Source organism: Gymnogyps californianus, chromosome 7 (assembly GCF_018139145.2).
Source record: "Gymnogyps californianus isolate 813 chromosome 7, ASM1813914v2, whole genome shotgun sequence".
Lineage (NCBI taxonomy): Eukaryota > Metazoa > Chordata > Aves > Accipitriformes > Cathartidae > Gymnogyps > Gymnogyps californianus.
The window spans coordinates 26,498,368-26,525,850 of record NC_059477.1 but is presented as its reverse complement, the minus strand read 5'-3'; the positions used below and the strand labels follow the sequence as shown (position 1 = coordinate 26,525,850).

The following is a 27,483-nucleotide window of genomic DNA, read 5'->3' as shown; positions in this document are numbered from 1 at the left end:
GCCCAACAGCCAGGGCTTGCTCCCCGGGCCCAGGTGGGCCCAGACAGGCCCGGGCCCGAGCCCAACCCCCAGACCTGGGCCCAGCCTCCAGCGAAGAGGTGCCCACCGCGAGTCCCCGCACGGCCGGGGCCGCCCCAGCCCCCTCGCACCGCAGCCCCGGCCTGTCCCCGCTGCCCCGGGCCGGGGACTCAAGCTGGGCCCCGGTGCCTCCAGCCCTGGCACATCTCGGTAGTGCGCGCTGGGCGGGAGGGAGCGTCACCCTTTGTGCAGCTCGCGCGGCCGCTCTGCTCTGCCCCGCCGCCCGCCCCGGCCCCGCTCTATGGTGCGAGCCGGCAGCCGGCCGGAAGCGGCGCCGAGCGGAAGTGAGGGCCGGGGCCATAGAGAGCGGCGCCGCGCGGGCTAGAGCGGCGCTGCGCGGAGGTGAGGGGCGGCGGGGCCGAGGCCGGTACCGGCGGGGGCGAGCCCCTGCCGTGAGGGGATGAGGGGAGCGGAGGCCCCGCCGTGGAGCGGACGGGGGCTGGGCCCCTGCTGTGGGGCGGGCCGGTGTGGGGCTGGGTCTCCTGCGGGGGAAGGTGGGCTCCTGCCGCGGGGCTGAGGCTCGGCTGCGGGGGGAAAGGCCCCACCGCGGGGCAGGGACACTGCCGTGGGCCCGAGGCCTTCCTGTGGGGTAGGGGACGCCCTGCCCTGGGAAGGAGCCTTGCTGCGGGGTCAGACCCTGTTCTGGGGGAGGTGGGATCCTGCTTGAGGGAGCAGAGTGTGTCTGTCTGTCTGTCTCTCTGTTGGGGGAGGTTCCCCCTCATCCCCTATATCTGACAGACCCCTGCTGAGGGAGCTGGAGAAAGTTCAAGCCCCCTAAGCGTGTGGCTGGCGCCCTTTATCCAGGCATGGACATGCTGCTTCCACCGCAGTCGTGCGTCCATTGCCAGCAGCAAAGAACTGGCTCTCGACTGAGCCTGGGGGTGTGCTTCACCTTTTTCAAACAATAAACCTTAAGTAATTGCAGTGCTTATGACTTCTAGCTGTTTAAAGAATAAAACCGTGTAAAACTCTGGGCTTGTTGTCATGGCTGAAGAAGCAGCAGATGCTCCTGTGCTTGCTTGAGAGCCTCCAGCTCCTGGCCCCCTGTGGCCTGTCTCACCCAGTGGCCTGCAGAGAGGGAGGGGGCTCCTGTGGCCAGCAGCTGTCTGAACGCCCGGTAATAAAATAAGCATGGATGTGGGAGATCCGAATTTGCCAGGCGGCCATTCACCTTGAGAACTGGCCACGATAAAGGCCAGGGAACTGCGGGCGTGTTGTGTCCTCCACTGCCATTCAGCCCCTCTCTTTCCATGCAGGTTTGTTTCCGGAGTGCAGAGATGATGCTGTGGAAAGGAGCTGCTTAACTTCCCACAATGCCCTTTTCTGACTTCGTCTTAGCACTGAAGGACAACCCATACTTTGGGGCTGGGTTCGGCCTCGTCGGGGTGGGCACAGCCCTGGCATTAGCCCGGAAAGGGGCCCAGTTTGGGCTGGTGGCTTTCAGGCGCTATTATATGATCACCTTGGAGGTGCCCAGCAAGGATAAGAGCTACCACTGGCTGCTGAACTGGATCTCCCACCATGCCAAGCACACGCAGCACCTCAGCGTCGAGACGTCTTACCTGCAGCATGAAAGTGGGCGTGTCAGCACCAAGTTCGACTTTGTCCCCAGCCCTGGGAACCATTTCATCTGGTAAGGGAGGGCAGGGGAGAAGCAGTCTGGGGACTGACCCTTGTTTTGGCAAGGAAACTCCAACGTGGGGGGCGTGTGGAGGCAGCAGAGAGGATCCTGCCTCCTCCTTGGGTCTGGGTTAGGGCAGGAGATTGAGAGTAGTGAGAGGAGTCTGTGTTCACCGGTGTGGGGCGATTTCTTTACCTGAGATGCGTGTTCTCCTTGATGCACAAACTGGGCTGGGCGCAGCTGAGTGGTGCTGGACCACCATCCCCCAACCCCATCTTCCCGCCCCAGGTATCGCAGGAAGTGGATTCGCATCGAGCGCAACCGGGAGAAGCAGATGATTGACCTGCACACAGGGACCCCCTGGGAGTCTGTCACCTTCACTGCGCTGGGCACCAACCGGGAGATCTTCTTCAATATCCTCCGGGAAGGTCTGTAGGGGAGCTGCGTGGGGTCCTGCTGGGAACAGCCAGCTCCCTGGAGACGCCCAGAGCTTCGTGGGAGATCCTTTTCCCTGCCAGCTGTCTCCTCTGCCTCTCTCTGCAGCCCGGGAGCTTGCACTGCAGCAGCAGGAGGGGAGGACGATCATGTACACGGCCATGGGAGCAGAGTGGCGGCAGTTCGGCTTCCCCCGCCGCCGGCGGCCTCTCAGCTCCGTGGTGCTGGAGGAAGGCGTGTCGGAGAGGCTGGTCCAGGACGTGAAGGAGTTCATCGACAACCCCAAGTGGTACAGCGAGAGAGGCAAGGCTCCGGTGTGGCATCCTCTGTACCGTGCCCAGCGCGGCTCCTTACCCCCCTGCAGCCACGGCTGTGGGGCACCACCTTGGGCCCATCCTGCAAATGAGCGAGCCCAGGTGCTGAGGTCAGGCCTGGGTCTGCAAAGGGACAAACTCCCCTCGGTTCAATCCAGTCCTGGAAACCACGATAAGCCACAGAGTTCATTGCTCCTGTGACACTGCTGCGGGGTGGGGCAGGATGCCCGTCGTCCTCTCTAGAGATGGCTGCAGAGAGATTTTTCCCTGCTGCTTGCCTTCCCCTGGTGTATCCTCTATCCGTCCTCAGCACAGCCCCACGGCTCTGGGGGAGAGAGCTCAGAGCAACCCAGCTGGTTCCTAAAAGGACACTGTCTTCCTAGGGATCCCCTACCGAAGAGGCTACCTGCTGTATGGTCCTCCCGGCTGTGGGAAAAGCAGCTTCATGTGAGTATTGCCAGCTGGCTAACAGCAGTTTTCCTGTCAGCTCCCTGCTCTGGGGTACAGCAGTCTCTGGTGAGAGGGTGTGGATGAGTTTGGGTTTGAAATGCAGGAGTGGGCTGTGCTTCCTGCGCGGTGCCTGGTGTAAGCGTTTGTGTTGCTGGCACCGTGACAGGTCAGGGTGACGAGCCCTTCCCATCCTTACTTTGCACAGCGCTGCATGGCACCAGTGGGCTGAGCAGGGGCTCCCACCTGCCCCCCATATCTGATCCCCTCTGCGGAAGGATGCCTCTGCCCTCTCCCCTGCTGCTGGGCAGGGAGATCTGGTTCTTCCTCTGCTCCGGGCTTTCTTGCTGTGATTCACCCCTGTGGTTTGTGTCCTTCCCAGCACAGCCCTGGCCGGGGAGCTGCAGTACAGCATCTGCCTGCTGAGCCTCAGCGACCGCAGCCTCTCCGATGACCGGCTCAATCACCTCCTGAGTGTGGCACCGCAGCAGAGCATCATCCTGCTCGAGGATGTGGATGCTGCCTTCGTCAGCCGGGACCTCGCTGCTGAGAGTGAGCGGTGCCCCTGTTCCCGGGCCAGCGGCGGGAGGGAGGTTTGCCGGCTGTGCTGGGGAAAGGTTTGGACTCTGGGCTGCCCTGCCGTACCAGCAGGGAGACCAGGAGTGGGCAGCTCTCTGGGGCCTCAGCACCCAAGGTGGACCTCACCCAGTTTTGGCTAGGCTATGTAAAGGGAAATTTGGGTCCTTTATCCTCAGGCAAAGACACTTCTCCTGCCCAGCTGTTTTCAGCATGAGGGAGGAGGTGGCTTTCCCCCTCATTTTCTTTTTGGGTTCCCAGGGGTGCGGGTGGGCAGGTGAGGTGAATGTGCTGCCAGCTGGGGAGAGGCAGAGGGTCAGCCTCGGGGCAAGGAGAGAGCAGGGAGCTTGGCTTAAGCCTCAGGTGATAGGGAGGTGGCCCGCAAGACTGCGCGAGGTTAGTGGCCAATGGATATGATCTCAGACACCTCTGTCCCCAGACCCGGCTGTGTACCAAGGCATGGGGCGCCTGACCTTCAGTGGCCTCCTCAACGCACTGGATGGTGTGGCCTCCACAGAGGCCAGGATTGTCTTCATGACCACCAACTACGTGGACAGGTCAGAGCTGCCCTCTGGGAGGGAACAGGGAGGGTAGCACAGGAGAACCTTGCTCCTTTTTGATGGGCTTTATGGAGGGCTGTTTGCATCCTTCAGCATGAAGACTGGGGGTTCAGGTTTCCCAAATCCTCCCTTGGGATGCAAATCCCTTGATTGGTAATCAGGATCCCTTTTGCTGGAGCCTCAGATGCTTCCTTGCTGTTCAGACCATGGTTGTGCCCTTCAGGAGCGGTACTGGCTTCCTGCCCGCGGGGATCTGCAGGTTTTGGGGTTGTGGCCGTGCTGCGAGTGAGACACTGGCCCCATGCGCAGCTCATTGGGTTGGCAGGATGCAGCCTGGGCTCACGGCACCTGGCCAGACACTGCACTGTGGCAGGCTTGGCTCACTCCAGACTGGAGTCTTGGCCTAGAGGGTTGTTCAGAGGTTGTTCATGGGACAGAGGTGGGCAGAGCTGTTTCTCAGGACACGCTTGTCCTCCTCCAGAGCCAGCCCTTCCCCAGCTCTTTTGCTTCTTTTGGGTTGATTTCCCCCCTCAGCCCCCCAGGGACAAACCTCTTCCCCACCTTTACCATCTCACAGCACAGACATGGGCTGTGCTAGCGTGGAGGGGGGGCTTCCTGCAGGACCCACCCTGCAGAGACACTTTGATCAGGTTTTCAAGGCACCCATGTCTCTCGACAGGCTGGACCCAGCCCTGGTGCGTCCCGGCCGCGTGGATCTCAAGCAGTACGTGGGCCATTGCTCCCGCTGGCAGCTTGCCTGCATGTTCCAGCGCTTCTACCCCGAGCAGCCCCTGGCTGCAGCCGAGCGGTTTGCAGAGCAGGCGCTGGCCGTCTCCAAACAGATCAGCGCTGCCCAAGTGCAGGGCCACTTCATGCTCTACAAGACGGACCCCGAAGGAGCCATTTCAAACATAGGTTCCATCCTGCTGTGACCAGGGGCCAGCTTTCCCCTGCCACGCTGAAGGGACTGGGACAAGGACGTGACCATCCCAGGGATGCCATGGAGCTGCCCAGCCACACAGGCCAGGTCTCTGTTCACCTCTACCCGTCCAAGGCCTTGGCTTTTTATTAAAACATGTGGAAAGTCAGAGCTGCCAGCCTTGCAGCAGGGAGAGGGAATCAGCTCTTGCTGCTCCCCAGACTTGGGTGCTCCTGCACCGGCCCCGCTCACCAGTGTGTGCCTCACGCTGGGATCGCTGTAAGCTGCCGAGGCTCCTGGATGTGAATCCCCTTCCTTGCGGGGCAGCCTGGGGGTGGACATTGGGGTGCTACACTGCTAAAGAGCTGCTGGTCTTTGAAGCGACAACAGTTCTGCACTGGTTTATGAATATCCTCTGTGAAGCGCACAACACAGCTCTTGCCTCTCCAGTCCCTTCGCCTGTTACTTGCCCCACTATCCAGCTGCTGGTTCAGAGCCCTCCTGACCAGGGCCTGGCATGGCCAGCACTGCAAATCCAGAGCGTTTCAGAAGAAAGCAGCTCCTAAGAGACAGCTCGTTGTCCCTCGGGCTGCAGGCTGGTGCCACAGCTCCTGCCCTGCTGGGTTGCGATGCCAAGTCGCAGATCTGCTTGGACATCGTTCCTGGGTGGGCATGACTGTCCCTCCTGCCAGAGGAGGAGATGTGGGGCCATGGAGCTACTGCAGGCCTGCGTGTGGGGGCAGATGAGAGGCTTTGGCTGGTTACAGAATATCTTCCCAAGAGCTTGATGTTAACCCCAGTGTGAATTTGTGCAGCCAGGCCAGCCCAGTGCAAGGTGCGGAAATCCCTGTTGGAGGTGACTGTTCCTTCCAGCAGGCGAGGCCCTGCGTGGCTGAAGGAGGGATCTGGCCTGCCACTGGCAGTCTCGCAGCCTTTTCCCTGTCACCGGGCTTCCTTCCTGCCAGGAACAAAAGTCCTGGATGGGCTGGTAGAGCCACAGGTGCCTGAAATGCAATCGAGAAGCGGGCAGGTTCTGCACCTCCTTCCCAACGCCACGGAGCCAGGGGGTGCGTGCTGACCCACAGAACAAGCCAGCCAGAGCCTCTCCCCTCCCCAGTCCCTGTTTCAGAGTCCCGAAATCAGCTTCCCCAGAGCCAGCACTGTGTTCGTGTCCTGGCTTTGGGGGCTGCGTCACCTTGGCGGGGCTGGGGGAGCTGGTTCCAGGCCAAACCCAAACCGTTGGGTCAGCCCTCCTCTTGGCTCTGCCCTGCGGGGCCAAGGGCAAAGCTGAGAGCGTGCAGGGATACGAAGGGGCCCAGCCGATACCGCCTGGATGAATTTCAGCACAAACGGGTGCTGCTTTGATGCAACCCCAGACTTGCACAAATGTTTCTGCAAGTGAAGGGTTGATCCTCTGGCCACGGCGGGCATCTCTAGTGACTCATGGTGGCTCCCGGAGCAGGGTGCTGCCGTTGGCATCTCAAACCCTGTGCTCGGCCATCCCGTAGAGGCTGACTGCTCGGATCCAGCCTCTTCCGTCAAAGCCGGGAGTCAAAACTGGCCAGAGCGACTGGCGAATGCCTCACAGCAGTTCAGGAGGGTGGGGGAGTGGTGAGGGAGAGCCAGAGGGGCCTGACACCACCACACAAGAGCACAGGCAACATTTCTCACTCTGCTTGCTTTTAATAGTGTTAATGCTACAGACACCGCTGGTGCCTTTCTGCCCAGCCTGAGTGCTTTTGCCAGTTAAGCCTCACAACAGCCCTGTGAGGTAGTGGGTGACATAGGCGGACACCAAGCAAGGAGCCCCAGGGCAGGGTGCAGGCTCCATTCCTCCCCTCTGACCCACCCGGAGGTTTGTTTTGTTTAGCCCAAATTCATTTCCACGCGCTGTTGCAAAATATCCTCTGCTCCAGGCTGAGAGCAGCGAGTCAGAAAGGTCAGGGCCCTTCCTAAATCCCCACTCCCAGGAAAAAACCCTCCCCTCTAACACATCTGGTATTTGATTGAAGTTACCCAAGTCCTCGCTCACTCCGATTTCCATGGCTGAATTCCTATGCTCCAAACACCGGGCACAGCGGCTTTCCTGCTGAGAGTAAGCCTGGCTGGCTGGAGGAAGCCAAGGAGCTTCAGCTGCTGCGAGGGGCAGAGATCTTCGTGTTTCTTTCAGGACATGATCAAACGCCTTTCTTGGAGCACAGCAATTTCACAAGTGAAGGCAGGAGGTAGCAGAACAAGCACCAATGTCAGCCAAAGTTTACACCTTTTCACCCAAGTGTGGACAGGCCGTTCACCCAGAAACCAGCTGGAACAAGGACGGAGCGAGCACTGAAGAAAAATTAGGGCTCTCTTCAGGGAGTGAGTGCTCAGCCCTGTCCCCAGCAGGGCACAACGTCTGGCTCTCAGATCCCCAAGCCCAGGACAAGTAGCGTAGGCTCAGACCAAGGTGGGGCAGGGGGAAATGCTTTTAGAGCATTAGGGTTGAAAATATAAGCCAGTGTTGGAAATTTAAGCACAGAAGGTTCTTGGGCAGCGGGTTAAACCAACCCCTTCAGAACAAGGCCAGGCATGGAGAGAGCAGGGCAGCAGGTGAGGAGGACCCATTCAAGAGAGAGCTTTTGTGCACCCTTCATGTGCCAAAGGGCAAACGCCCTCCCAGCCGGCACACAGCCCTTGGCTTCCTAGGGGTCTCACCCTGGCAAGTCCATTGCGGCACGGCCATTTTTGCACTCAGCAGGAGGAGGAAGACAATAACAACCCACACGTGGCCAAGAGAGAGGTGGGGGCACAAGGCACAAACAAGTGTGAGGGAATCGGTACTGTCCGTGTGAGCCAGACAGCTTACACCGAGCCAGGCAAAGCAGGGACCGGGGAGCCCCCCTGCCACCCAGGAGGGCCAGGAGAAGGTCTCTGCCCCAGCCCCGGGCGTAGGGAGGGGAGTGAGCAATACCAGGGATCAACACCTTCGCTCCAAACAGCAAAGAACGGGAGCGAGAGGGCAGAGAAAACAAAGGGAGCAGGCTCTGAAGAAGACCCAATGAATTAATTTAATAGCAGTGTCCCACTTCAGAGGCTTGGGATTGCCTGTCACAGCTCTGGAGCGGGACACTGTTTAAATCTGTGAAGCAGCAGCAGAAGGAACTGCACCAAGTTAGTTTAAACACCAAATCCTCACTTCTTTGAGGCAAGATCAGCTTGAAAATGAAAGGAAGGTAAGAGCATCCAAAGTATTGGGGCATGTCTTCACTCCGGGCTGTCGGAAGCTCCAAGAGACAGCCTGGCCTTAGAGGGGGATCCTGACAGATACAGGTCGCAAAGCAGAGTGCTCTTCCCAGGTCTCCCCCACCAGCTTCTGCCTGCACAAAAGCAGCTGAAGGACAGGGCAGGAGCTCCAGCTAAATTCAGGCTTCCTGGGGGAGCAGAAGCCAACCCGAAGCCTCAGCCACCAGACAGCCCTGACCTGCCAATGTGTTGACTCAAGCTTAATTTAGCTCTCCTGGCTGGGACTGGGAAATGTCCTGTCGTACAAAGGACTTGCCTGGCTGAGCCCATCAGCTGAACAGCAGTCAAGGCTGCAGGAGAAGCGACGTTGTCTCAAAGGGACAGGGACAGCAGTTGAGAAGGTGCTCCGAGGAGGCATGGGGGACACAGCAAGCTGAGCTCCAGGCTGCTGCCCTGGCACAGCCTCATCACTTGGCACCGCCACGGCTCCACCGGGATGCTGGTTTCCAGGGAAGGTCCTGTCACAACTCTGGCTCTGCTGTGGCACCGTGCTAGGCTCAGTCCATTTGCTCTGTAGGTGTGCACGTTTCTTGGCAGCTCACATACAGGGATGATGGCTGCAGGTCCCCGGTCAAGGCTTCCTCTGTCCCCTGGGTCCTCCGACACCAAGGCTGACATGATCGGTCAGGAATCAGCTTCTCCAACGCTGGTGACAGCCAGTCGCTCACACCAGGATGCTTCACTCCGCACATACCCTGGAGACACTGCCTGTCCCAAGCTGTGCCCCATGCCAACTGCCTCCTCCCTCCCCAGGGGCATGGTGTCTGCTTGCTGCTGCTCCACCAGAGCCTTCACTGCTCTCCCCAGAAACAGCCCTTCCCTCCCCCAGCCCAGCCCCTCACCACTCCTGCTAGGAGCCACTCTCCTTCTCAAGGAGATAGGCTTCTCGTCGCCCACTGGGCCTGAACACCCCTCGCCCTCTTGGTGCTCTGGGGTAGGAGCCACGCTCCTGGACTCTAGACTTCTCCCACCTCCCACAATCCCAGGGCCTGTGGTGGCCCTGCCAGCTGGGAGCTGCTCTGTGGTCGCTGCGGTTGAATGCCAGGTTCTCCTTCTCCCTGCCCCGGACCTCAGCCCCCTCCTCTGGGGTCCATCTCTCCACATCACGGTGCTCCTCTTTCAAGTCCACTGCCTCTGTTACTGGTGGGGGATCTTCAGGGCACAATTCCTTTCTTTCGCCCAAGGCAGCAGCCCTGCTTCTGCCATGAGGCTTTGGAAACTCCTGGCTGTGCCTCCCACCAGGTCTCCGCTCCGCTTTCCGGCTGAAGCCCCTGGGCCCCCTGGAGCCATGGAGTGGGTGACAGGCTTCCTCTGCCGGTTCCTGCAAGCCACTGCACAACTGCCTGCCCTGGCCTCTGGGGCCTGGCCTCTCCCCTCTGTGCCTCTCCCTCTTGCTCTGTTGCTCTCTGGGCACAGCAGGCCTCTCGGGCTGCCCACGTTCTGCCCTGGCCTCCAGCGCCTCGGCTGGCTCCAGAGCCGAGGCTTGGCTGGGCAGCTGGGGCACATCCACAGCGCTTGCACTCACCGGCAGCTCAGAGGCAGCGGCTGCTTGGCCTGGATCGACAGCAGCTGGAGGCTGAAAGAAAGAAGCCACCGGTGAAGAAAGGGACAGGGGAGTCCCACAGCAGACAACAGTGCTTGCTCCTGCAGTCCAGGCCCCGCCTCGCCAGCTCCCTGCCCCTAGTGCCATACCGCCTGGAGGCTGATGAAGTAACGGTTCCTCTCTGCTTCAGGGTCAATGATGCCCCCTTTCTCTTGCTGTCTCTTGAAAATTAAGCGCAGTTCTTCCTGATGCTGCAGCATCTTGGTGTCCGGCCTGTAAGGCTCCTGAGTGACAGAAAGCAAGGCGAGGTAAGGGCTCTCTCAACACTTAGCACTGCCAGCTGCCTATCCATGCTAAGAGCTACTCCCCAAACCCTCCTTTGATCGCACAGCGCCCAGGCAACCTGCTTCCCTTTGCCACATTTGACCAGGCCTACAGATGGACATGAAATCCCTAGACAGAGGTAGAGCATGCCAGCGCAGACCCACTGTTCCTGCAGTGACTGCCATAGGACGTCCTGCTGTGGGGCAAGATGCAGAGCAGCTACAATCAGGTCACTCTCCTGACCCTGATTACATCCCAGTGAGTACAGGGACATGCCCCATGGCAGAATGACCTCTCCCCCACCACATCTGCTCAAGACTCAGGGCTACACAACTAAACCTGCTCTTTGTGGACACATCAAAGAGTCAGGAGATGCCCTGCTAGGTTTTGTGAACTGCCCTTTAGATGGGCCATCTAGGAGGACCTGAGGGCATGCATTCATCCATTACAATGTCCCAGCTGAAGCTACCAGCAAGCGGGTGCAGCTGGGCGAGTGAGCCCCCATCTCTTACCAGCGGGTGCTGTGGGGGTGGCGCCGCCTTCAGAGCACAGAGATCGTAGACCAGGGTCTCCCGGCAGACAGGGCACTGCACACCGACTTCCTGCGGGGAGGCAAGAGGTGATACCAAACCCCAGTCGCGACCCAGCTCACGTGCTGCAGGATAACCCCAGCCTGGAAGTGGAACAGGGTGGCCTTCTTCACTCTTCTGCCAGGGCAGGGGGGTTCCAGCAGCATGAAAGCAGCCTGGTGTCTCAACAACTGCTATGGAAGGTGTCTCCACCATGAGGCCCGCTGGGATTTGTGCTCCAGTGGCTGACCACTGTACAAACCACCTCTGTCAGCACGTATGGCTTCAGTCCTCCTTAGCCTAGGATCTACTTTTCTCCACTCCAAACTGGAGCGTGTCATCTAGGCAGCAGCTCTTTGAAAGGTTTTTGCAGGAAGGAGCCTTTGACTTGTTTCACACTCAGCTGCACTGTTTGCTCTGCAGCTGACAACTGTTCCAACACCTGCTCAGGCAGGTTTTATCACCCCAGAACGCAGGTGATCATGTTTATCCTGCTGCAAACCCCTGCAGTTCAAGGACTAGGGAAGGAGCTCTCTTTTCTAACTCCTGTGGCTCCAGAAGTCCGAAAAGGCAACTCCCCTGCCCCCTCACACAGCAGGTGCTGACCCAGAGATCCAATAAACCAACTGCTAAAGTACTAAAAACTCACAGGGTAATTTTGGTTGGAAAGGGCCCTTGGAGATCACTTGGTCTAATCCCCGCTCCGATTCTCAGTGCGGGCATGACACTGACCGTGCTGCTGGGTCAGGCTAGCCCTCGCTCCATGTCCCGAAGAGGGTGACACAGACGTCATGAGGGCCTGCGCAGGGGGCCAGGGGAGGGAGCCCAGGGCCCGGTACCTGTTTGGGGGATGGCGCCAGGTGCTGCTCTCTCTCCTCCTGCTGCATGAGGATCTCCTCCTCCATGTGCTGGGCGTAGCGGGCCAGGCAGTGGGAATGGAAGTAGTGGTAGCACTGGGTCTTTGTGAAGGCTTCTCTCTCCTGTAGAGGAGAAAGGGCAGCTTTAAAGGGTTTTTGAGAACAGGGTTGTGTAGCCTCCCCAGCCGAGTTCGGTTTTCACTCCCATGTCAGTGCTGGTGGTGGGGAACTAGTGCCACCGCTGGCAGAGCCACATAACGTCTTCTGCTGGGCTTCATCTCTACTTCCTCAGCTCTTACTGGGACACTGCTCCCTGTTCCAAGTGTGAGAAACACTCCTAATGTCAAGATGCAAAGTTTTTGTGACTGATTTCTCTGCATGTGTTCCTGTGTAAGCAGCAATCTTCCCACCTGATGTGTTCTCCTAGGCAGGCACTGCCTCTCCTTGCAACCTGGACAAGGCAAGCTCCCCTGTCCCTGCAGACCTCAGCACCTGCACGGATGTGTTCCAGTCCAGTCACTCCTGACCACCTGGGTGCTGAACTCCAGGCAAGGTTTGACCAACACAGGGAAGCTGAAATGCACCAGCAACTATCCCCAGACCCTACCCACTCCTTTGGAGACGCTCTGGCATCACTCGCTGCCCCTATGCCCTGATTCTGTAGATGGCCATCTTTAGGCTGATGGGGAAAGTAGCATATATTGCCTTAGGAAGGTTCATGCTCAGGACTGCCTACAGACCAGGGGGGCAGGGGGCTGCTGAGGCACACCCCGGTCCCAGGCTGATATCCCAAGCTTTGAGCCCCAGGCTCCTTGTTCTCTTGCCTCACTTCCCAGCCAGTTTGTGGGGCCAGGAGACACATGCCTACCTGGAATCCATAGAGGCAGATCACACACTGGCCATGAGGAATGTTGTTGTCAGTGAGAATCTCCTTCCCCTTCTGTGGAAGCATTAAAGCAGACATTTTACTCACTGGTCTGCCCATGGGCTCAGGGCTGTCCCACCCCTCGGGCAGTCAGGGACCAGTGTCTGTGGCTGGTCACCCCCAATCTCGCCCAACTCTCACCTCAATCAGTTCATAGAGCACCTCTGTCCCCAGCCTGGCTTCAGCAACACTTCTGAGGGTCTGGGAAATCCTACAGCAAAGCAGCAGAAATGCTTAACACAAATTTAGCCACACCTTTTCACTGTCCCACATACCTGTCACCCCACCACGATGACAGGAGGAAGAAATAGAGCACTGGCCTTCAGGCGTTGCCTGCAGCACAGGATGGGCACATGTGCGCACACATATTCACGTGCTCTCCCGGCTCCCCACAAGCTGGTGCACAGGAAGCCTTTGTCCTCAGAGGACTTGCAAGAGCAGGTTTGCTGACTGCCTGGGCTCGAGCGCACCCAGCACCCTTCAGTTTTGGTGAATCTCAGGCTTCGTTTATCTGATGGCAGCCCCTGAGCAGGTCTGGTGGGAGCCATGTTACTCCTGTGCTGCCGGCAGGTACCAGGGTCTTTCTGCACACACTCCACTGCACCAAGGACAGGAGCACAAAGGCAACAATGGGCTGCCCAAGGACTCGGTTCAGTCCCACCTCTGTCAAAGCAGGACTAACAGCTTCAAAGGCCCAGGGGATTTAGATTACACTTCAGGGGGACCACAGGGGAACAACCATAGGGTGGACCCCTCAGTGTCAAACTCAGCACCAGTGGCTCCCATGAGATTTAAGACAAGGTCATTTAGGCACCTGTATCCATCTGTTAACTGGACACGGGGAGCCATGTGATTTTGAGAGAAGGCTTTTCCACCACTTCTGCCTCCCAGATCTCCAGACGAAAGGATCACCCTCTCCCCGCCCTCCCGGCACTCACTTTTGAATTTGTTCATCTGACAACCCCCGCGGATTCCTGATCGAGATTTCCGGAGCTTTGTTGGGATACTAGGAAAAAAAAAGAGAAACACCCAAAGCACAACAAGGAAGGCGGAGAGGCCCGGGGCGGGGAGGAAAGGGGGCGCGGGGGGCCGGCAGCCTACCTGGGGGGGCACGGAGAGCACCAGGGTGAAGCGGACATACTGGGAGTCCTGGTCCTGGGCCGTGGCGGGGTGCAGGGTGATGCTGATCTCCCAGGGCTCCCACCTGCGGGGCAGGCCGAGGTGAGGGGCGGCGGCGCCGGGCCGGGCCGGGCCGGGCCGGGGCGGGGGTTGTGTGGGCTGCGGTACGTACCTGCCGCGGCCCCGCGCCACCCGCAGCTCCTCCAGGTAGATGGACTCCAGCACCTCCACCTCCGGCGGCAGCACCCTGCGGGGACCGGGCGGGGGTCAGGCAGCGGCGGCGCCGCCGGCCCCGCTGGGCTGGGGGTGCGGGGCACCGGGGGTGCGAGGCATCGGGACCGGGGAAGGGTGGGGTGGGGGGTTACCAGTCCGTCGCCTCCGCCTCCTCACCGGCCGCCGCCATCTTCCCGCGCGCCCCGGAACCGGAAGCGAAACCTCAGCGAGGGCGCACGCGCGGGGAGGGGGTTGCTAGGCGACGCCGTGGCGGCGGCGGGCCCGGGGGTGGCCGGGCCGCGGCGGGAGCGGAGCGGGGCGAGGTTAATCCCACCCGGGGGGCTGCGGGGGGCCTCGCCCGGGGCTTGGGTCTCGTCCTGCCGTGGGGGAGCGGAGGCGGAGCCGGCGGGCAGGGACAGAGCCCGGCGGGGGGCCCCGGGGGACACCCGCCCTGGAGACCGGGCCCTGGGTGGAGCCGCGCGGCGAGGGGAGATGCCCGCGGGGAGGGGAAGCCCCGGCCCTTGGGATTTGGGATCGCAGGGGGTGCAGCCCTGCCTTCCCAGCACTGGCACTGCCCGTCTCCATCGCAGCTGGGGTTGGGGGTTGGTGCCCTATGGCGGCCGGTGGTGGAGGGCAAGAGGAGGGGAGAGAGGGCGAAGCGCTTCTCCTCACCGGCCGCTTTGCCTCGGCAGCTCGGCGGCCCCCTCCCTGAACTCCCACGATGGAGAAGTACCATGTCCTGGAAATGATCGGCGAAGGCTCCTTCGGGCGTGTGTACAAGGGGCGGCGGAAACACAGCGCCCAGGTGAGGAGAGAGGCAGCAGGGGAGAGGGCTGGGGCTCCATTGTGTGGTGCTGGGGCCTGATTTCTGGTGGCTGTTGGGTTCCAGGGCCCTGCCAGGCCTTTGCAACTCAGCACTCATTAATTTTTCTGCTGACATTCCCGGCCAGCTCCTGCTGGCACACAGTCGTTCAGGTTCAAGGGACCTCAGGAGGTCTCCAGTCCATCCCCTGCTCAAACCAGGGCCAGCACTAAATTCAGATCCTGTGAAACCTCAAGGACAAACACCCCACAGCCAGTGCTTGACTATACTTGGGGTGAATGGTTTTTCCTTATATCAAGTTGGAGCTCCTCTTGTTTCAATTTGTAATCCCTGTGTCATCCTCCCATGTGCTTCAGCCCCCACACCATCCCGATGGCCTCTGCTATACCCACTCCAGCCTATCAATGTCTTTCTGCACCAAAAACTGACCACAGTATTGCCAACGTGGTCTAAGAAGTTCCAAATAAAGGGCAATAATCACTTCCCTCCAACTCCTGCCTATTGATATAGCCCAGGGTGCTGCTAGTGCTCCTCACTGCCAGGGCATGCTGCTGGCTCGTGTTAGGCTTGCTGTCCACCAGCATCTCTCCCATGTTTCTGGCAGTCCTAGTTTTGTCTGCGCTCACTGATTAAATTTCTTTGCTTTAAATGCCAGCATCAAAGTACTGTGAGCACCTGTATCGATGTGAAAGGGCCTGGGGGGAGCCCCAGCTCCAAGGGATCCAGTGAACAACTGTCTCGTTTGGTGTGCTCAGCTGGAAAATGCTGAGTCCCATTTGGGTTAAACACGCCCTTTGCCAGGGCGAGTGGGAGCCTGGTCTGATCCCAGCTTTGCCTGCTTTGAAAGGTGGTGGCCTTGAAGTTCATCCCCAAGGTAGGGCGGTCTGAGAAGGAGCTGAAGAACCTGCAGCGGGAAATTGAGATCATGAGAGGCCTCCATCACCCCAACATCATCCAGATGCTCGACAGCTTCGAGACCGACAAGGAGGTGAAGGGGACTACTCCGGGCAGATGCTTTTGCTTGACTGGGGCAGGGGAACAAGGGCTGGCCCTTGCTGTAGTAGGGACTTCTTTCGGAGGAGATGCTGGTGACACCCTCCCAGGGCTCTAGCAGCTCTTCTAGCCAGCCAGGTTTGCTGTGTTCCCAGCCGTTTCCTGGCTTGTGTTGAGTGCTGCCATCCTGCCACCAGCCTACTCCGCTCCCTCAGATGGCCACATTGAGGTCCCCTGCCCTCAGGGCATTCCCATCCTCCCTGAGAACATGCAGGGACCTTATGTGGGGGTTGCCCGAACAAGGACTGGGACGCCAGCCTCATCAGTGTTTTTCAGAGCCCTCCAGTATGTGCTGTGTGGGGAGCCAGCACCTGGCTGGGCTGTGTGGGGTGCACTGGGTCATACACAGAGGTGAAGGAGCTGGGCAGGGGGTGTGTGATGGAAGAGGAGTGGTTTGGGATCGCAGGGTGAGAGCAGGATCTTCAGAGACTGTGACTTTTCACTGGCCTAAACTGTCACGGAGAGAGTGTGATGGGGAAGGATTGAAGACTATGCTATGGGACATGGGGGCATGAAATAACGTAATGGCGCAGCAGATTCAAAACAAGCTTAAGGGAGTGATTCTACCTACTGGGCACAGAAATACCATTCTGGGCTTGTCCTGTCCTTCCCTCTTCCCTGGTTTCTGCCAGCTGTCTGAGATAAGGACAGCCTCAAGGGCTCTGCTAAATGCCAGGCCCTTGCTGCAGTGCAGCCACATGGGCTCTCTCCCACCCCAGGTCCCAGCCCAAGCTGATGGGCTGTGCATGACGACACCCCGGCATCTCCCTCATCGATTTACTGCCCTGCTCTGTCCTGGTCCCCAGGGCATGGTGGGGATGCGGCTGGGTGAGTGCCTGATCCCGCCATGCTGCCCTTCCCTCCAGGTGGTGGTGGTGACTGACTACGCAGAGGGGGAGCTCTTCCAGATCCTGGAGGATGATGGTAGTTTGCCCGAGGACCAGGTGACTGTCATGGTGGTGGCCACGCAGTGTTTGCTGCAGGATGGAGAGAACAGGATTTGTCTCCCTGCAGGCAGCGGGTCTCTGCTGTGGGCCAGGAGACATCAGGAGGGTGAGGGTGCCTCTGGGGCTTTACCTGGCAGAGCTTCTGAAGGGGATGGAAAGGGGGCCAGGTTGCACTGGGGGACAGTTTCCCTGTTCCCTCTCCAAGGACAACACCCCCAGGTTGCTGCCTTGGCCATCAGCCTACTCCGAGGAACTGCTGGCCCACGGCTGGGGCTGGTCCCTGCCCCAAACAGGGCAAGGGCAGGAGTGGGGGTACTGGGGGAGCCAGGCCGTAAGGGAGCCTGTGGTTGTGCCAGCTGGTGTCCCCATGGGACACAGGGTGAGGCTCCCGTGTCTCTGGCAGGTCCAGACCATAGCTGCCCAGCTGGTCTCTGCTCTCTATTACCTGCACTCCCACCGCATCCTGCACCGCGACATGAAACCCCAGAACATCCTGCTGGGCAAAGACGGCGTCGTCAAGCTCTGTGACTTCGGGTGGGTGCTGGGGGTCAGCTTGAGGGGGACACTTGGCCTTGGGGCAGCTAAAGTGTGTCCTGGGTGCTGTAGAGGAGGATGGGGGAGTGTGGAAGGGGACCTGGATTCTGTGCATATTTAGAGGTTGAGCAGGGATGGGGGATTTTCAGCTCCAGAGGGGAGAGGTGTTGGTAAACTCATAGGAATCTCCCTGGGAGCTGCAATGGATGTTTCAGCCTGAAATGGCCATCTGTGCTTTGCTCTGCGCAGGTTTGCCCGTGCCATGAGCATCCACACCATGGTGCTGACCTCCATCAAGGGCACCCCGCTGTACATGTCCCCTGAGCTGGTGGAGGAGCGGCCGTACGACCATACGGCGGACCTGTGGTCTGTGGGCTGCATCCTGTATGAGCTGTTCGTGGGCACTCCTCCCTTCTACACCAGCAGCATCTTCCAGCTCGTTAGCCTCATCGTCAAGGACCCCGTCAAATGGCCTGTGGCCATAAGCCCAGTCTTCAAGGTAAGGGTGGAGGCCCTGTCTGTGGGGTGAGATCTGTTAATGCAGTAGCAGCTTTGGCCTCGCCTGCTGCCCTAGTGGGTCACTCTTAGGTTTTATGTCCCCTAGCAGGGATTTCAGAACATAGAGAAGGGATGAGAGCTGGGCCTCCTGGGAGGGGGACCCTTATCACTGCTGCCCATAAGCTGGGAAACTGGGGCCGACAGCAGAGGAGTGATTTACTGGGCTGGGAAGGGAAGTGTCTTCCCGTCTGCCCTAAGCACTAGAGCCACTCCTTTCCCAGAGTCAGGCAGGGAACGCAGGCCTCCTGGGTGCCTTCACAGGGGGAGGCTGGTGGGTACACTGTGCTCGCTGGTGGGTGCCGAGCATGTGTCGGTGACCCTGGTGCTGTGCTGCCCTGTAGAGCTTCCTGCAGGGACTACTAATGAAGGACCCCCGCCAGCGCCTGTCGTGGCCGGAGCTGCTCTCTCACCCCTTCATTGCTGGACGGGTTACTGGTGAGTACCAGCTCTTTTTCCAGCGCTGGCCAGGTCCATTTCCTCCTCCTGCTGCCTGGAGGCTGGGAGGACAACCCTGCCCTGCTATTTTTACTACGCTGGTCTTTGCCTCCCTCCTCTCAGCTTTCTCCAAGCACTGACCCTTAGCTCCTGCCCCTGGGCTTGCTCTGGGTCCTCCAGGATTCCCCTGGGATCCCAGAGCCCATCACTCTTCCTGTGTCCCAAGGGAGGGCTGCTGCTGAAGTTCTCCCCTCGCCTCCCCAGTGATTGATGACACAGAAGAGCACGGGATCTCAAACCCCTTCACCACCAAGCTGTCCCCAGAGCTGCAGGCCCTGAAGGAGCAGCAAGCCCATTCCATGGCCCCCAGGAGCGGCCAGTCCAGGATCCTAAGAAAGGCCCGGCAGAAGATGGTTGAGGAGGCACAGAAAAAGGTGGAGGAAAGTGTGGGATTCCCCTAGCTGTGTCCCACAGTCAGGGCAAAGGAGGGGCACTGAAATGGGACCTGGGGGGAAAGACAGAAGGTACATGGGTCAGGCTGGGGTGTCAGCCACATACAAGGCAGGATGTGGGGTCCTCAGGGTGGTGGGGTCTAGGGGACTCATCTGGCTGTCTGAGTAACCCTGCCCTGACCAAACTTCTCTGCCATCACCCAGGGGCAACTGAAGGCAGGTGATGCATCTACGAAGGACTCTGGCAAAGGATGCCCAGGGCATAGACCCAGAGCAGCTCCGGGGAAGGCAGCCCTTGGGGAGGGGGAGCCACCAGCTGTCTCCAACAAGAAGAATCCCAGTGTCCTGCAAGGAAAGAGCAGCATGGCCGAGTGGGAGTTGGAGGAGCCTCCTCCCAACCCACGGTGAGGGAGGGCTGAGGCTGGGACAGAAGGAACAGGGGAAGGCAGGGTTGTTCACTGACTGCGCTATTTCCTTTGCCAGGGAGCACAGCATCACTCGAGACTATGAGCAGGAGTTTCCTGGAGCAGGTGCCCCTCCGCAGCCTGGTGCTGGCAGGGCAGAGCCCTGGGGCAGGCGCAGCATTGAGACCGTGGACCTGGAGAGTGAGGTAAGACGGTGTCTTGTGGTGAGGACAGCAGGGCCCAGTCCCCAGGGGCTGGTACAGAGACCCTGGGGCAGGCAGGGTCTGTGGCACCAGTCCTCTCTCCTCCGTGGCTAGGAGCTGGAGAGCGATGAGGAGTGGCAGCACCTGATCGAGGCCACTGAGCCCTCGGCCATGCAGCTGAGCACGCCATTGAGCCTCCTGAGGGACCTGGCCTTCTGGCACCGTGTCCAGGCCCGCCTGGCAGACTCTGCTCAGCAGGTGAGTGATGGCTGGCCCAGGCAACTACGACTGGGGACATGGATGCCACCTTCTTCCCCAGAATTGGGTTGGGAGCATTGGGGAGTCCTCAGTCCAGCCAGCAAGAAGATCCTCTGCTTCTCTAGGAGCCAAAGCTGTCTCATCCACTTAGCTTGCCATCTGCTCCCCTGCTGTCCCCTGCCTGAATGGGTTGAAGGGCTGCCCCATGGCTGATGGAGAGGCCAAAACTGCTGCTGATCATGAGCTCTTCTGGCTTCTCTGTGTCCAGGTGCTGGAAGGGATGCTGGAGGGAGCCTCCCGTCTCCGTCCTGTGCTCCGTGTCATGGGCAACCTCCTGGCTACCCGATGTGACTCTGAGCTGCTGGACCGCTTCTGCCGAGAGCTGAATGTGCCTCTGTCCCTGCTGTATCTAGCCAAGCAGATCCTGGAGAGTGGTAGCACCAAGCAGGTGAGTGTAGGACCCCGGAGAAATTTGGGCTCCTTCCAGCCCTGCAGAGTGCTGGTGCTGAGGAGGCCCTGGTATCCTGCTGGAGCTGGCTCACAGGATCGGTGCCTCTTCCAGGCCCCCTTGAGAAGGGGGAGGTCCTGGTGGGGAAGGATCCCACCACAGTGGTGTTGGGATGGCCAGCAGACAATCCCCACTTGCTGTTTCTTTCTGGATCCTGCAGCAGCCCTGGTGTATCACGGTGCTGACAGACCTCCTCATGGTGACCACAGTTTATTTCAGCAGTGAATGCAGCCTGGAGGAGAGTGGGCAGAAGGACAGGTAGGGACAACCCTCTGTGCTCTGTGGTCTCTTGTGGCCACTTTGGGGACCTGGCAGTAGGCGGGAGGGTGATGTTCATACTCTGTGGCTGGAGTTGTCTCCACGGGAAGCATCATGGACTAAGCGCTTCGTGCCATATTGCTGTGTGCAGAGGAGTGCTTTCCGTGAGTGGGACTAATTAAAGGGAAGGTACAGCTGACTAGAGTCCAGTTGTGCTGCCTCCTGACAGCGGCTCACAGTGCTAGTGTGTGCTGCCTGCTCCATTAGCCAGGGCCATATGGGCCTGGTGAGATCCTGTCCTCATGGCCAGGGGCCATGTTTCTCTGCTCTCCTCTGCCCCTGCTGCCTCCCCCAGCCTGCAGGCCTTCCAGGAGAGTGCTGGCTGCTTCCTAGCCCTGCTGCCGGAGCTGCTGGCTGAGCCAGCCGACAGCGAGATGAGACTCTGCCAGCAAAGCCTCCTGGTAAGGGTGCCCCTCTCTCTCTTCTCCCCACCCTCTCCTCCAGGGACAGAAGCTGTGGGGCTGGGTGGGTATGTCAGGGGGAGCGCAGGCTGAAGACCCTGCTCCCAGCTGTGGGGTCTGATGCATTCTTGTCAGGGCAGGCTGTCTCACCTACTGCGGTTTTGGGGGGGATCACATGCAGAATGGAGGTCTCTGAGGGAGCACCTTCCCTGGCTGTGCCTCCACGTGTACCCCTCTCTCAGCCAGCATGCAGCCGCATGTGGCTCCCACACAGTAACCTGGCTGGAGAGGACACTTGGAGGTCCCTGAAGCTCCAGCACATGAGTTCTTCTCCCATCTCTGCTGTCCCCCCACAGCCTCCGCCCCCATTGTCCTTCTCTCTCCTCCCACCCTCAGTCTGCAGTGATGGCAACCCCTGTGTCTCCCCCAGTGCTTCACCCTGCTCTGCGAGAGCCTGGATGCGACACACCCCTCCATCTCTGCCCCCTTCTATGCCAGCCTGCGAGAGGAGCATCAGCCCCTGCTAAACAGACTCCTTCAGGGATCCATCTCAGAGCAGCCTGCTCTGCAAGGTAGCAGTGGTAGCAGCTCGCCACCTCCTGGGTTTCCCCTCTCTCTCCTGCCCTTGGGCTCCCTCAGAGCACTGACTGCCATTGCAGTGCTGTTGGCTGGAGGAGGTGGCTGAAGCTTATCTGCCCAAACTCCTGCTAACCAGGGCTCTTCTCTTCTCTCCCTCGATCCCAGATCTCACCCTCCTCATGTCATAAGCCTGACTTTTCCTCTCTTGGCCTCCAACCCCATCCTGCTGCCCCTCGGCGTCCCTCAGCCTTAGCACATGTCTCCCGAGCTTTGTCCCTGTGCAGGTGCAGCGACGGAGGCCAAGTCAGCCGATGACCAGAGCCCACGTGTGGCAGACCTCTTCACAGCTGCATTGGCTGCTGCCTGCAGCATCCCCCTGGAGAGGAAGGGCTGTCGGGAAGCCAAGCAGCAGGTCAGGCCAGCTCTCTTTGCAGAGCGAGGAGGTGTGGTTCCCACAGGGGCAGCAGCCCTTTCCAGGAGGATCTCTTTTTCAGCAGTAGGGTGGAGGGCTGGGGTCCTCTGGCTTTGGTGGCTGCAGGGCTGGCATTTGCAGGCTGCTCCTTCCCAGCCAACAGCTGAGTTTCAGGAGTCTAAGGACTCCTAAATCAATTAAGAGACTCACGCTTAGGATCTGAACTTAGCCTGATCTGAACTGATCTGATCTGAACTTAGCCCAGGTGGGCTAAGAACTAGGCAATGCAGAGAAAACGTGAAGAATTCTTATATGACAGTGATATGAACTGTCCGAAATGTGAAATTGAATGGACAATAAATAAGAGGGAAAACAAAAATACATATTTACATTTCATCCTTTAACTCAACTCTGAGTCAACAAGGAGGGAAGCAGAGGAGGAATCTCACCTTGCTCATCTCAGCTCTGGGACTGTGCATCAAAGCCATGCTGGGTCATGGCAGATGGGCATCCCTTTGTGAACGCAGGCAACATGTAGGAAGCAGATGCCTTCTTTTATTAATTTGTTGCTAGCATTAAGTTCCTTAAGTCTGTGCAGTGCTTCAGGTGCCCAGGGTGCAAAACAGGCTGATTTCTGCAGGTCGCTCAGGAGATAGCTGAAAAGCTTATGGAGGGAGAGAGCCAGCAGCTTGGGAGACTGCTGGGGAGACTGGAGCACCCAAGCTGCTCCTTGAACGTGCTGAAGGTAATGGCCCCGTCCATTTATCTGGCTGCGCCCAGAGGTGCCTGGACCTTTGGTCTGGGGTTAGGAGCATGGAGCCGGGGAACTGTGGGCTCAGCCCTTAATGACTCCCATCTCCGTGATGTCAGTTGTTGAATAAATGAGCCCGTGGTAGCCATGGGATGTGACTGGGATGGGCCTGGTCACTGCGTCCCTGTCCCCAGGGGCTGGTATGCATCTCTCCCCTCTGCCTCGCAGATCCTCTACGCTGGCTGCCATGCCAGCCTGAGCCTGTGCCAGCACCTGGGAAGGAGCCAACAACTGTGGGGTTCCCTCATGCAGCTCTCGAAGGGCAAGGTAGGACTGACCACAGCCCAGGTGGTGGGGTAGGAGTGTGGGCAAGCAGGACACATTCCTCTGAGCGCTGCTCAGATCAAGCTGGGCAAAGCGTGGGGAGAAGAGTTTGGGGGAGCTTAGTCTGGAGAGTGCAGTTCTCCTTCAGGGCCCAGAAACCTCCCTTCCCAGCCTTGCTCTCCCCCTGTGACTCCTGCTCCCTTGGCAGGTCCCCATGGTGGAGGTGGCCCAGGGGGCAGCCTGCGAGGCCTCACTGTATTTGCTGGCCGTGCTCACCCTGCAGCTCCAGGCCTCCCCTCCCAGGTAAGCACCCACTTTTGCTCATGGGTGGGAGAGGAACGTGCCCTGCCCTCAACAGCCCTCGGCCCTGCACCCTGCCCAGAGCCGGGCTTCTGCCCCCACTGATCCCTCCAATCTGGACACATCAGCAGAGTGCTGGGCAGCGTGGGTGGGTGCTGGGGATGTGGTGAGGACCCAGCGTGGACAAGGAGGTGCTGTGAACCCGGGCTCGCTCCTCCTGCAAGGTGGCTGTTTCCCAGTCCTGGGGGTATTTGGATGCTGCTGCTCTATGGGATGTGAAGCTGTGGGAACACAGTGCCTCTCCCTTGATCCCTGTGTTTCAGGCCTGAGGAGGTGGTTACCCTGGCCATGGATCTCATCACCCAGTCTCCTGTCATCTCGCTGGTGGTAAGTCTGTCCACCCTGCCAGGGCTGTCACTGAGAGCCCTGCAGAGCCCCATGTCCCCTTTGGGTCTTACTGTTGCTTGCTCAGGGTGGGATTGGGGCGGGCGCCAGCCTGGCTGTCCCCGCGCTGGGCCGAGGGATGAAGAGTCAGCACTGAGCGGGCAGATGGGAAAGTCCCAAAGGTGCTGAGCTCTCCCTGTCCCACAGGGTGCTGCAGCATTCCTCCTGACACAGCTCAGTCAGCATGGGGTGGCCTGGGAGCTCGGGGGAGAAGAGATCCTACTGGTGGTGACAAACGCTCTGACAGCACCTGCTGAGGTACGGTATGGAGACAGAGGAGCAGGGGAGCCATGCTGTCACCCCACTGTGGAGGTGTGCAAAGATGGGCTCAGAAGGGTGCAGGTGTGGTGCTGGTGCCCTCAGACCCAGCACCTAGCTTGAGCCTGTCCCCCACTCTCTCTTACAGCTGCAGCTCCCCCCGCCAATGGGTGCTGGTCTCTACGATGGGCTCTTTTTCCTCCTGCTGAAGCTCCTTGCTCAGGTACCAGTCTGCCCATCTCCCTTTGCCTGGTCCCTGCCAAAAGGTGTGGGGGCAAAAAGGCATGAATGTGGATTGGTAATGGAGGCTGAGGCAAAAAACAGGGAACCGGGCAGCTTTGGCTGAGCTGTGCAACCCCGTGAAAGTCACCTAATGTCCCTGGGTTGTCTGTGGAGCTCTGGAGGGTTGGTGGGAGAGTGGTGGGCAGGGAGGGATGATTCATGGGCACATTGGAGTGAGAGAGCGCAGAGGTGCCCTGGGACTGGCACTGTCAGCAGGCGCAGCAGGGCTGCCAGCTGCCTGGCCCCCTCTCCTCCCCCGGGCCATGTCCGCCCAGCGCTGACCTTCCCAGGACCGTGGGGCTGGCAGAGCCATGGACCAGAACCCTGGGGGGGACCATGAAGCCCTCCGACATCTGCCTCCCCTCCTCTAGGAGGATGTGGCCGTGGAGCAGGGCTTTGCCGCCTCAGAGCTGTGGAGCGTGGTGTGGCATTGTGTTGCTGCAGTGCTTCGTGTGGGCAGCGACAGGGCAGCGCTGGAGGGAGACCCCCCTGGGGCAGGTCACCCCGTGGCAGAGCCAGACTGGAACCTCCTCTCCCCTCAAGGTAGGAGCTGCGGGACAGCAGGGCATCTGCCCTCGACCCTGCTCTGCATCCTGCCCTCGGACTTGCCTGTATATCTGTCCCCATCCACGTCTGGTCCCTGAGGCCAGAGGGCTCGGGGCTTTTCTTGAGGATTGCTGTTGTGCTCCGGGGAGAGAGGGCTGGGCTGGCCCATGCTGTGCCCAGTCGGCAGCAGCTCAGCTGAGCTGGTTGCGGAGGAACAAGAAAGGGTGTCTGTGCTGCAGGGAACGTTCACCCTGGCAGGCGTGACCACCATGGGTGGAGATTGGTGTGGTTTTGGGCAGGGAAGCACAGAAGCAACCCTGGAGCAGCCTTGAGGCAGTACAGGCAGGCAGAAGAGAGGAGACTTTTCAGCCTTCCCTAGCTTTGCCCCTCTGCTGCGCTGTTCCCCCTGCAGGCACCCTGCTCTTCCTCAGCCTGGCCCTCTTCGTCTTCACTCGCGAGTCCCACCGGTGCCTGCCGCAGCTCACCCAGTCCCATGGTGTCCTCATGGTGACACTGAAGAGGCTGCTGTCCCCTGGCTTTCTGGCATGCCTGGCACAGACGTGAGTTGTGGGGAGGGCTGAAGCGGGCAAAGCTCAGCCGCTGAACGGGGCTTGGACACGAGCATGCAGAGGGCCAAGAAGTTCCTGACCTGGCGCTTGCAGGGCACAGCTCACCTGCAGAGCCCCTCCTTAGTGCCTGGCGTGGGGAATGCTCTCTGCCTCTTGCCCTGATGTTTTTCGGATCACCTCTGTATTAAGCGCTCTCTCTCTAATAAATTCAGGCAAGCAGGAGAGGATGGGGACCCTGAGCTTGTCCCAGCTGTGGTGATCCAGGCCTGCCAGCTCCTCTGTTTCCCTTTTGCCCTGGATGTGGATGGAGACACCTTAGCATTGATCATGGAGGCTGTGAGAGACACCCAGATCCCTGCCCAGCTGCTGCAGGTACCCTCTTCGCCCTGCATTTCTCTTCCCCCCCCATACTGTGGAGACACCTCCTGACATTGCAGCCCCCAATGCGTGGCACCACTTTACACCATGCTGGCGGTTTATGCCCACACAGGGATGTCGCTTGGGTGCCACGCAGCCTTCAGAGCAGCTTGGCCAGCAGCTGAGCTCTGCACCGACCTGCTGGCAGCCTTCAGCCGCTGCTTGACTTGGCCCACACGTGAGGACAGCGCACTCAGCGCTGCTGTCTCTCCTTTCTCCTTAGGTCTGCTCTCGCCATCTGCCCCTCTCGTACACCGAGCTCCCCATGAGACTCTTGTGCCACCTTGTTGTGTCTGACGAGCAGGTCATAGACCAAATGGTGAGGGAAGCTGCCGCCTCGGAGCACGTCATTGCCTTCTTGACGTCTGCCTTGTTTTCAGACAGCCTCACGCTCACCACTGACCTCCTGTCTCTCTTGACCCACGTGGCCCGGGCCTGTCCGGAGCACCTGCCCTTTCTCCAGAGGATCCTGAGGGGCTCGGATGTGGCCGACCAGCCACTGACCCGCCTGCTTGGCCACCGGCAACACCCGATACGCGCCAAAACTTGCAACCTGCTGGGCAACCTGCTCCGACACGGCCACGGCTTTCCCCAGACGCTGCAGAGCCAGCCCGGCTTGCTGGAGAGCCTGCTGGGGTGCCTGGCAGACCGGGAGGAGAGCGTGCGCAAGGCAGCCAGCTTCGCGGTGGGCAACGCCGCCTACCACGAGTCCTCCCCGGCCGGGATCCTGGGCAGGGCCGTGCCCAGGCTGACGCGGCTGTTGAGCGACACGCAGGCCAGGACGCGCTGCAATGCGGCCTCGGCCCTGGGCAACCTGGGCCGGCGCTGGGCGGAGCTGGGGGACCTGCTGATCGAGAGCAGGGCCCCCCACCTCCTGCTGGAGGTGGCCTGCCGGGACCCCCGGGAGAGCGTGCGGGAGGGAGCCCTCGTCGCGCTGCGGGCCCTCAGCCAGCACCCTGGGATGCAGCAGGTACTGCACGGGGACCTCAGCTCCTTTGTGGGACCTGATGGTGCTGTGGGGACGAGGGCCAGGCTGGCGGGTGACTCCTGCCCCCCTCTTTGCTCCGCAGGTCCTGCTGTCCCTCAGAGCCACGGAGAAGCTGGCCGCGCTGGCCAGCAGCAACTTGCAGCCCGCTGCCGGTGGCAGCCCCCGGCCGTCTTCTGCCCGGCACTGCGAGAAGCTCCTCCGCCTCCTCGCACCTCTGCGCAGCACCTGCGGGAGCAGCGCTGGAAACGCCTCCGGCCCCCCAGATCCCGGCAAGTCTGCCGCCCTGCGCCAGCGCTGAGGGCCGAGGCCCGGGCTCAGCCTCACGCCTGGGCTCAGCCTGACGCTGCCTGCAGCAGGACGGGACAAACGCTTTCTTCGTCCTCCTCAGCCGCCAGCCCCGACCTTCCGTGAAACCCGCTTTGTCCGCCCGAGCGGTACCCTGCCTGGCCAGCTTTACCCGGGGGCCCTCCCCGTGGGAAGCCGTTCCTGGAAAAGTGCCTGTGGACCTCCAGAAACCACCCCTTTCTGAGCTGCCTGCCGTGCCGTGCCCGCCCGCCGTGCCCCGGGCGGTGGCGCAGGCCGCCCCGGAGCTTTGCTCCTCCGTCCCGGGGCGGTGCCACGGCGGGCACCGGCGCCCAGGCTGCGTCCCCGCCGCGCCGCTAGGGGGCGCCGCGCGGCACGCCGGGAGGTGTAGTCCGCCGGCGCGGCTCGCGCGGTGGCTGCCGGGAGGTGTAGTCACGTGGCGGCGCCGCCCCGGATCCCTATGGTAACGGCGGGCGGTGCGGCGGCAGCGCGGGGAGCGGCGGGGCCCGGGGGCGCCGGGCGGGCGGTGAGTACGGGAGGGGCGGGCCCGAGTGTGCCTCCTCACCAAGGAGCGGGACCCTTGCCCCCGTAGGGAGTGCGTGCCCCCCCCCGGGTGCCCTCCCCGGGGCGTGGG

The 27,483-nt window shown here is 60.3% G+C and overlaps 3 protein-coding genes across 3 annotated transcripts; 2 read left to right on the top strand and 1 right to left on the bottom strand.

Moving 5' to 3' along the window:
- Positions 1 to 1,360: 1,360 nt before the first annotated feature.
- LOC127018496 (mitochondrial chaperone BCS1) lies at positions 1,361 to 5,392 on the top strand. The gene is made up of 7 exons (XM_050900173.1): positions 1,361 to 1,711; positions 1,988 to 2,127; positions 2,243 to 2,437; positions 2,832 to 2,895; positions 3,278 to 3,447; positions 3,911 to 4,028; positions 4,711 to 5,392. The coding sequence occupies exons 1-7, from the start codon at positions 1,392 to 1,394 to the stop codon at positions 4,961 to 4,963; spliced, it is 1,260 nt and encodes a 419-aa protein (XP_050756130.1). The 5' UTR covers positions 1,361 to 1,391; the 3' UTR covers positions 4,964 to 5,392.
- Positions 5,393 to 9,072: 3,680 nt separating this feature from the next.
- RNF25 (ring finger protein 25) lies at positions 9,073 to 13,972 on the bottom strand. Its single transcript, XM_050900197.1, has 10 exons — positions 13,935 to 13,972; positions 13,742 to 13,816; positions 13,552 to 13,654; positions 13,389 to 13,456; positions 12,592 to 12,661; positions 12,394 to 12,465; positions 11,508 to 11,648; positions 10,612 to 10,701; positions 9,925 to 10,059; positions 9,073 to 9,808 (listed from the first exon to the last, which is right to left on the bottom strand). The coding sequence occupies exons 1-10, from the start codon at positions 13,970 to 13,972 to the stop codon at positions 9,083 to 9,085; spliced, it is 1,518 nt and encodes a 505-aa protein (XP_050756154.1). The 3' UTR covers positions 9,073 to 9,082.
- Positions 13,973 to 14,503: 531 nt separating this feature from the next.
- STK36 (serine/threonine kinase 36) lies at positions 14,504 to 26,844 on the top strand. The gene is made up of 26 exons (XM_050900036.1): positions 14,504 to 14,587; positions 15,453 to 15,593; positions 16,525 to 16,602; positions 17,009 to 17,139; positions 17,389 to 17,638; positions 18,039 to 18,132; positions 18,397 to 18,566; positions 18,789 to 18,988; positions 19,068 to 19,194; positions 19,306 to 19,449; positions 19,718 to 19,897; positions 20,118 to 20,215; positions 20,571 to 20,676; positions 21,107 to 21,248; positions 21,540 to 21,667; positions 22,308 to 22,412; positions 22,647 to 22,745; positions 22,951 to 23,045; positions 23,366 to 23,429; positions 23,634 to 23,744; positions 23,893 to 23,967; positions 24,398 to 24,569; positions 24,985 to 25,132; positions 25,354 to 25,513; positions 25,782 to 26,528; positions 26,629 to 26,844. The coding sequence occupies exons 1-26, from the start codon at positions 14,504 to 14,506 to the stop codon at positions 26,842 to 26,844; spliced, it is 4,065 nt and encodes a 1,354-aa protein (XP_050755993.1).
- The last annotated feature ends 639 nt before the right edge of the window (positions 26,845 to 27,483 follow it).

What these genes read in the sequence shown, in the direction of transcription:
- RNF25 (XM_050900197.1), bottom strand. Translation starts at nt 13,972, where the DNA reads ATGGCGGCGGCCGGTGAGGAGGCGGAGGCGACGGACTG. An exon ending in TCAGATGAACAAATTCAAAA is followed by an intron (nt 12,662 to 13,388) that starts GTGAGTGCCGGG and finishes GCTTTGCTGTAG; the next exon opens with GATTTCCCAGACCCTCAGAA. An exon ending in CACCCCCACAGCACCCGCTG is followed by an intron (nt 10,060 to 10,611) that starts GTAAGAGATGGG and finishes TCTGTCACTCAG; the next exon opens with GAGCCTTACAGGCCGGACAC.
- STK36 (XM_050900036.1), top strand. Translation starts at nt 14,504, where the DNA reads ATGGAGAAGTACCATGTCCTGGAAATGATCGGCGAAGGCTCCTTCGGG. An exon ending in TCTGCCAGCAAAGCCTCCTG is followed by an intron (nt 20,677 to 21,106) that starts GTAAGGGTGCCC and finishes TGTCTCCCCCAG; the next exon opens with TGCTTCACCCTGCTCTGCGA. An exon ending in TGCTGAAGCTCCTTGCTCAG is followed by an intron (nt 23,968 to 24,397) that starts GTACCAGTCTGC and finishes CCCCTCCTCTAG; the next exon opens with GAGGATGTGGCCGTGGAGCA.
- LOC127018496 (XM_050900173.1), top strand. Translation starts at nt 1,392, where the DNA reads ATGCCCTTTTCTGACTTCGTCTTAGCACTGAAGGACAACCCATACTTT. An exon ending in TGTGGGAAAAGCAGCTTCAT is followed by an intron (nt 2,896 to 3,277) that starts GTGAGTATTGCC and finishes TGTCCTTCCCAG; the next exon opens with CACAGCCCTGGCCGGGGAGC. An exon ending in ACCACCAACTACGTGGACAG is followed by an intron (nt 4,029 to 4,710) that starts GTCAGAGCTGCC and finishes GTCTCTCGACAG; the next exon opens with GCTGGACCCAGCCCTGGTGC.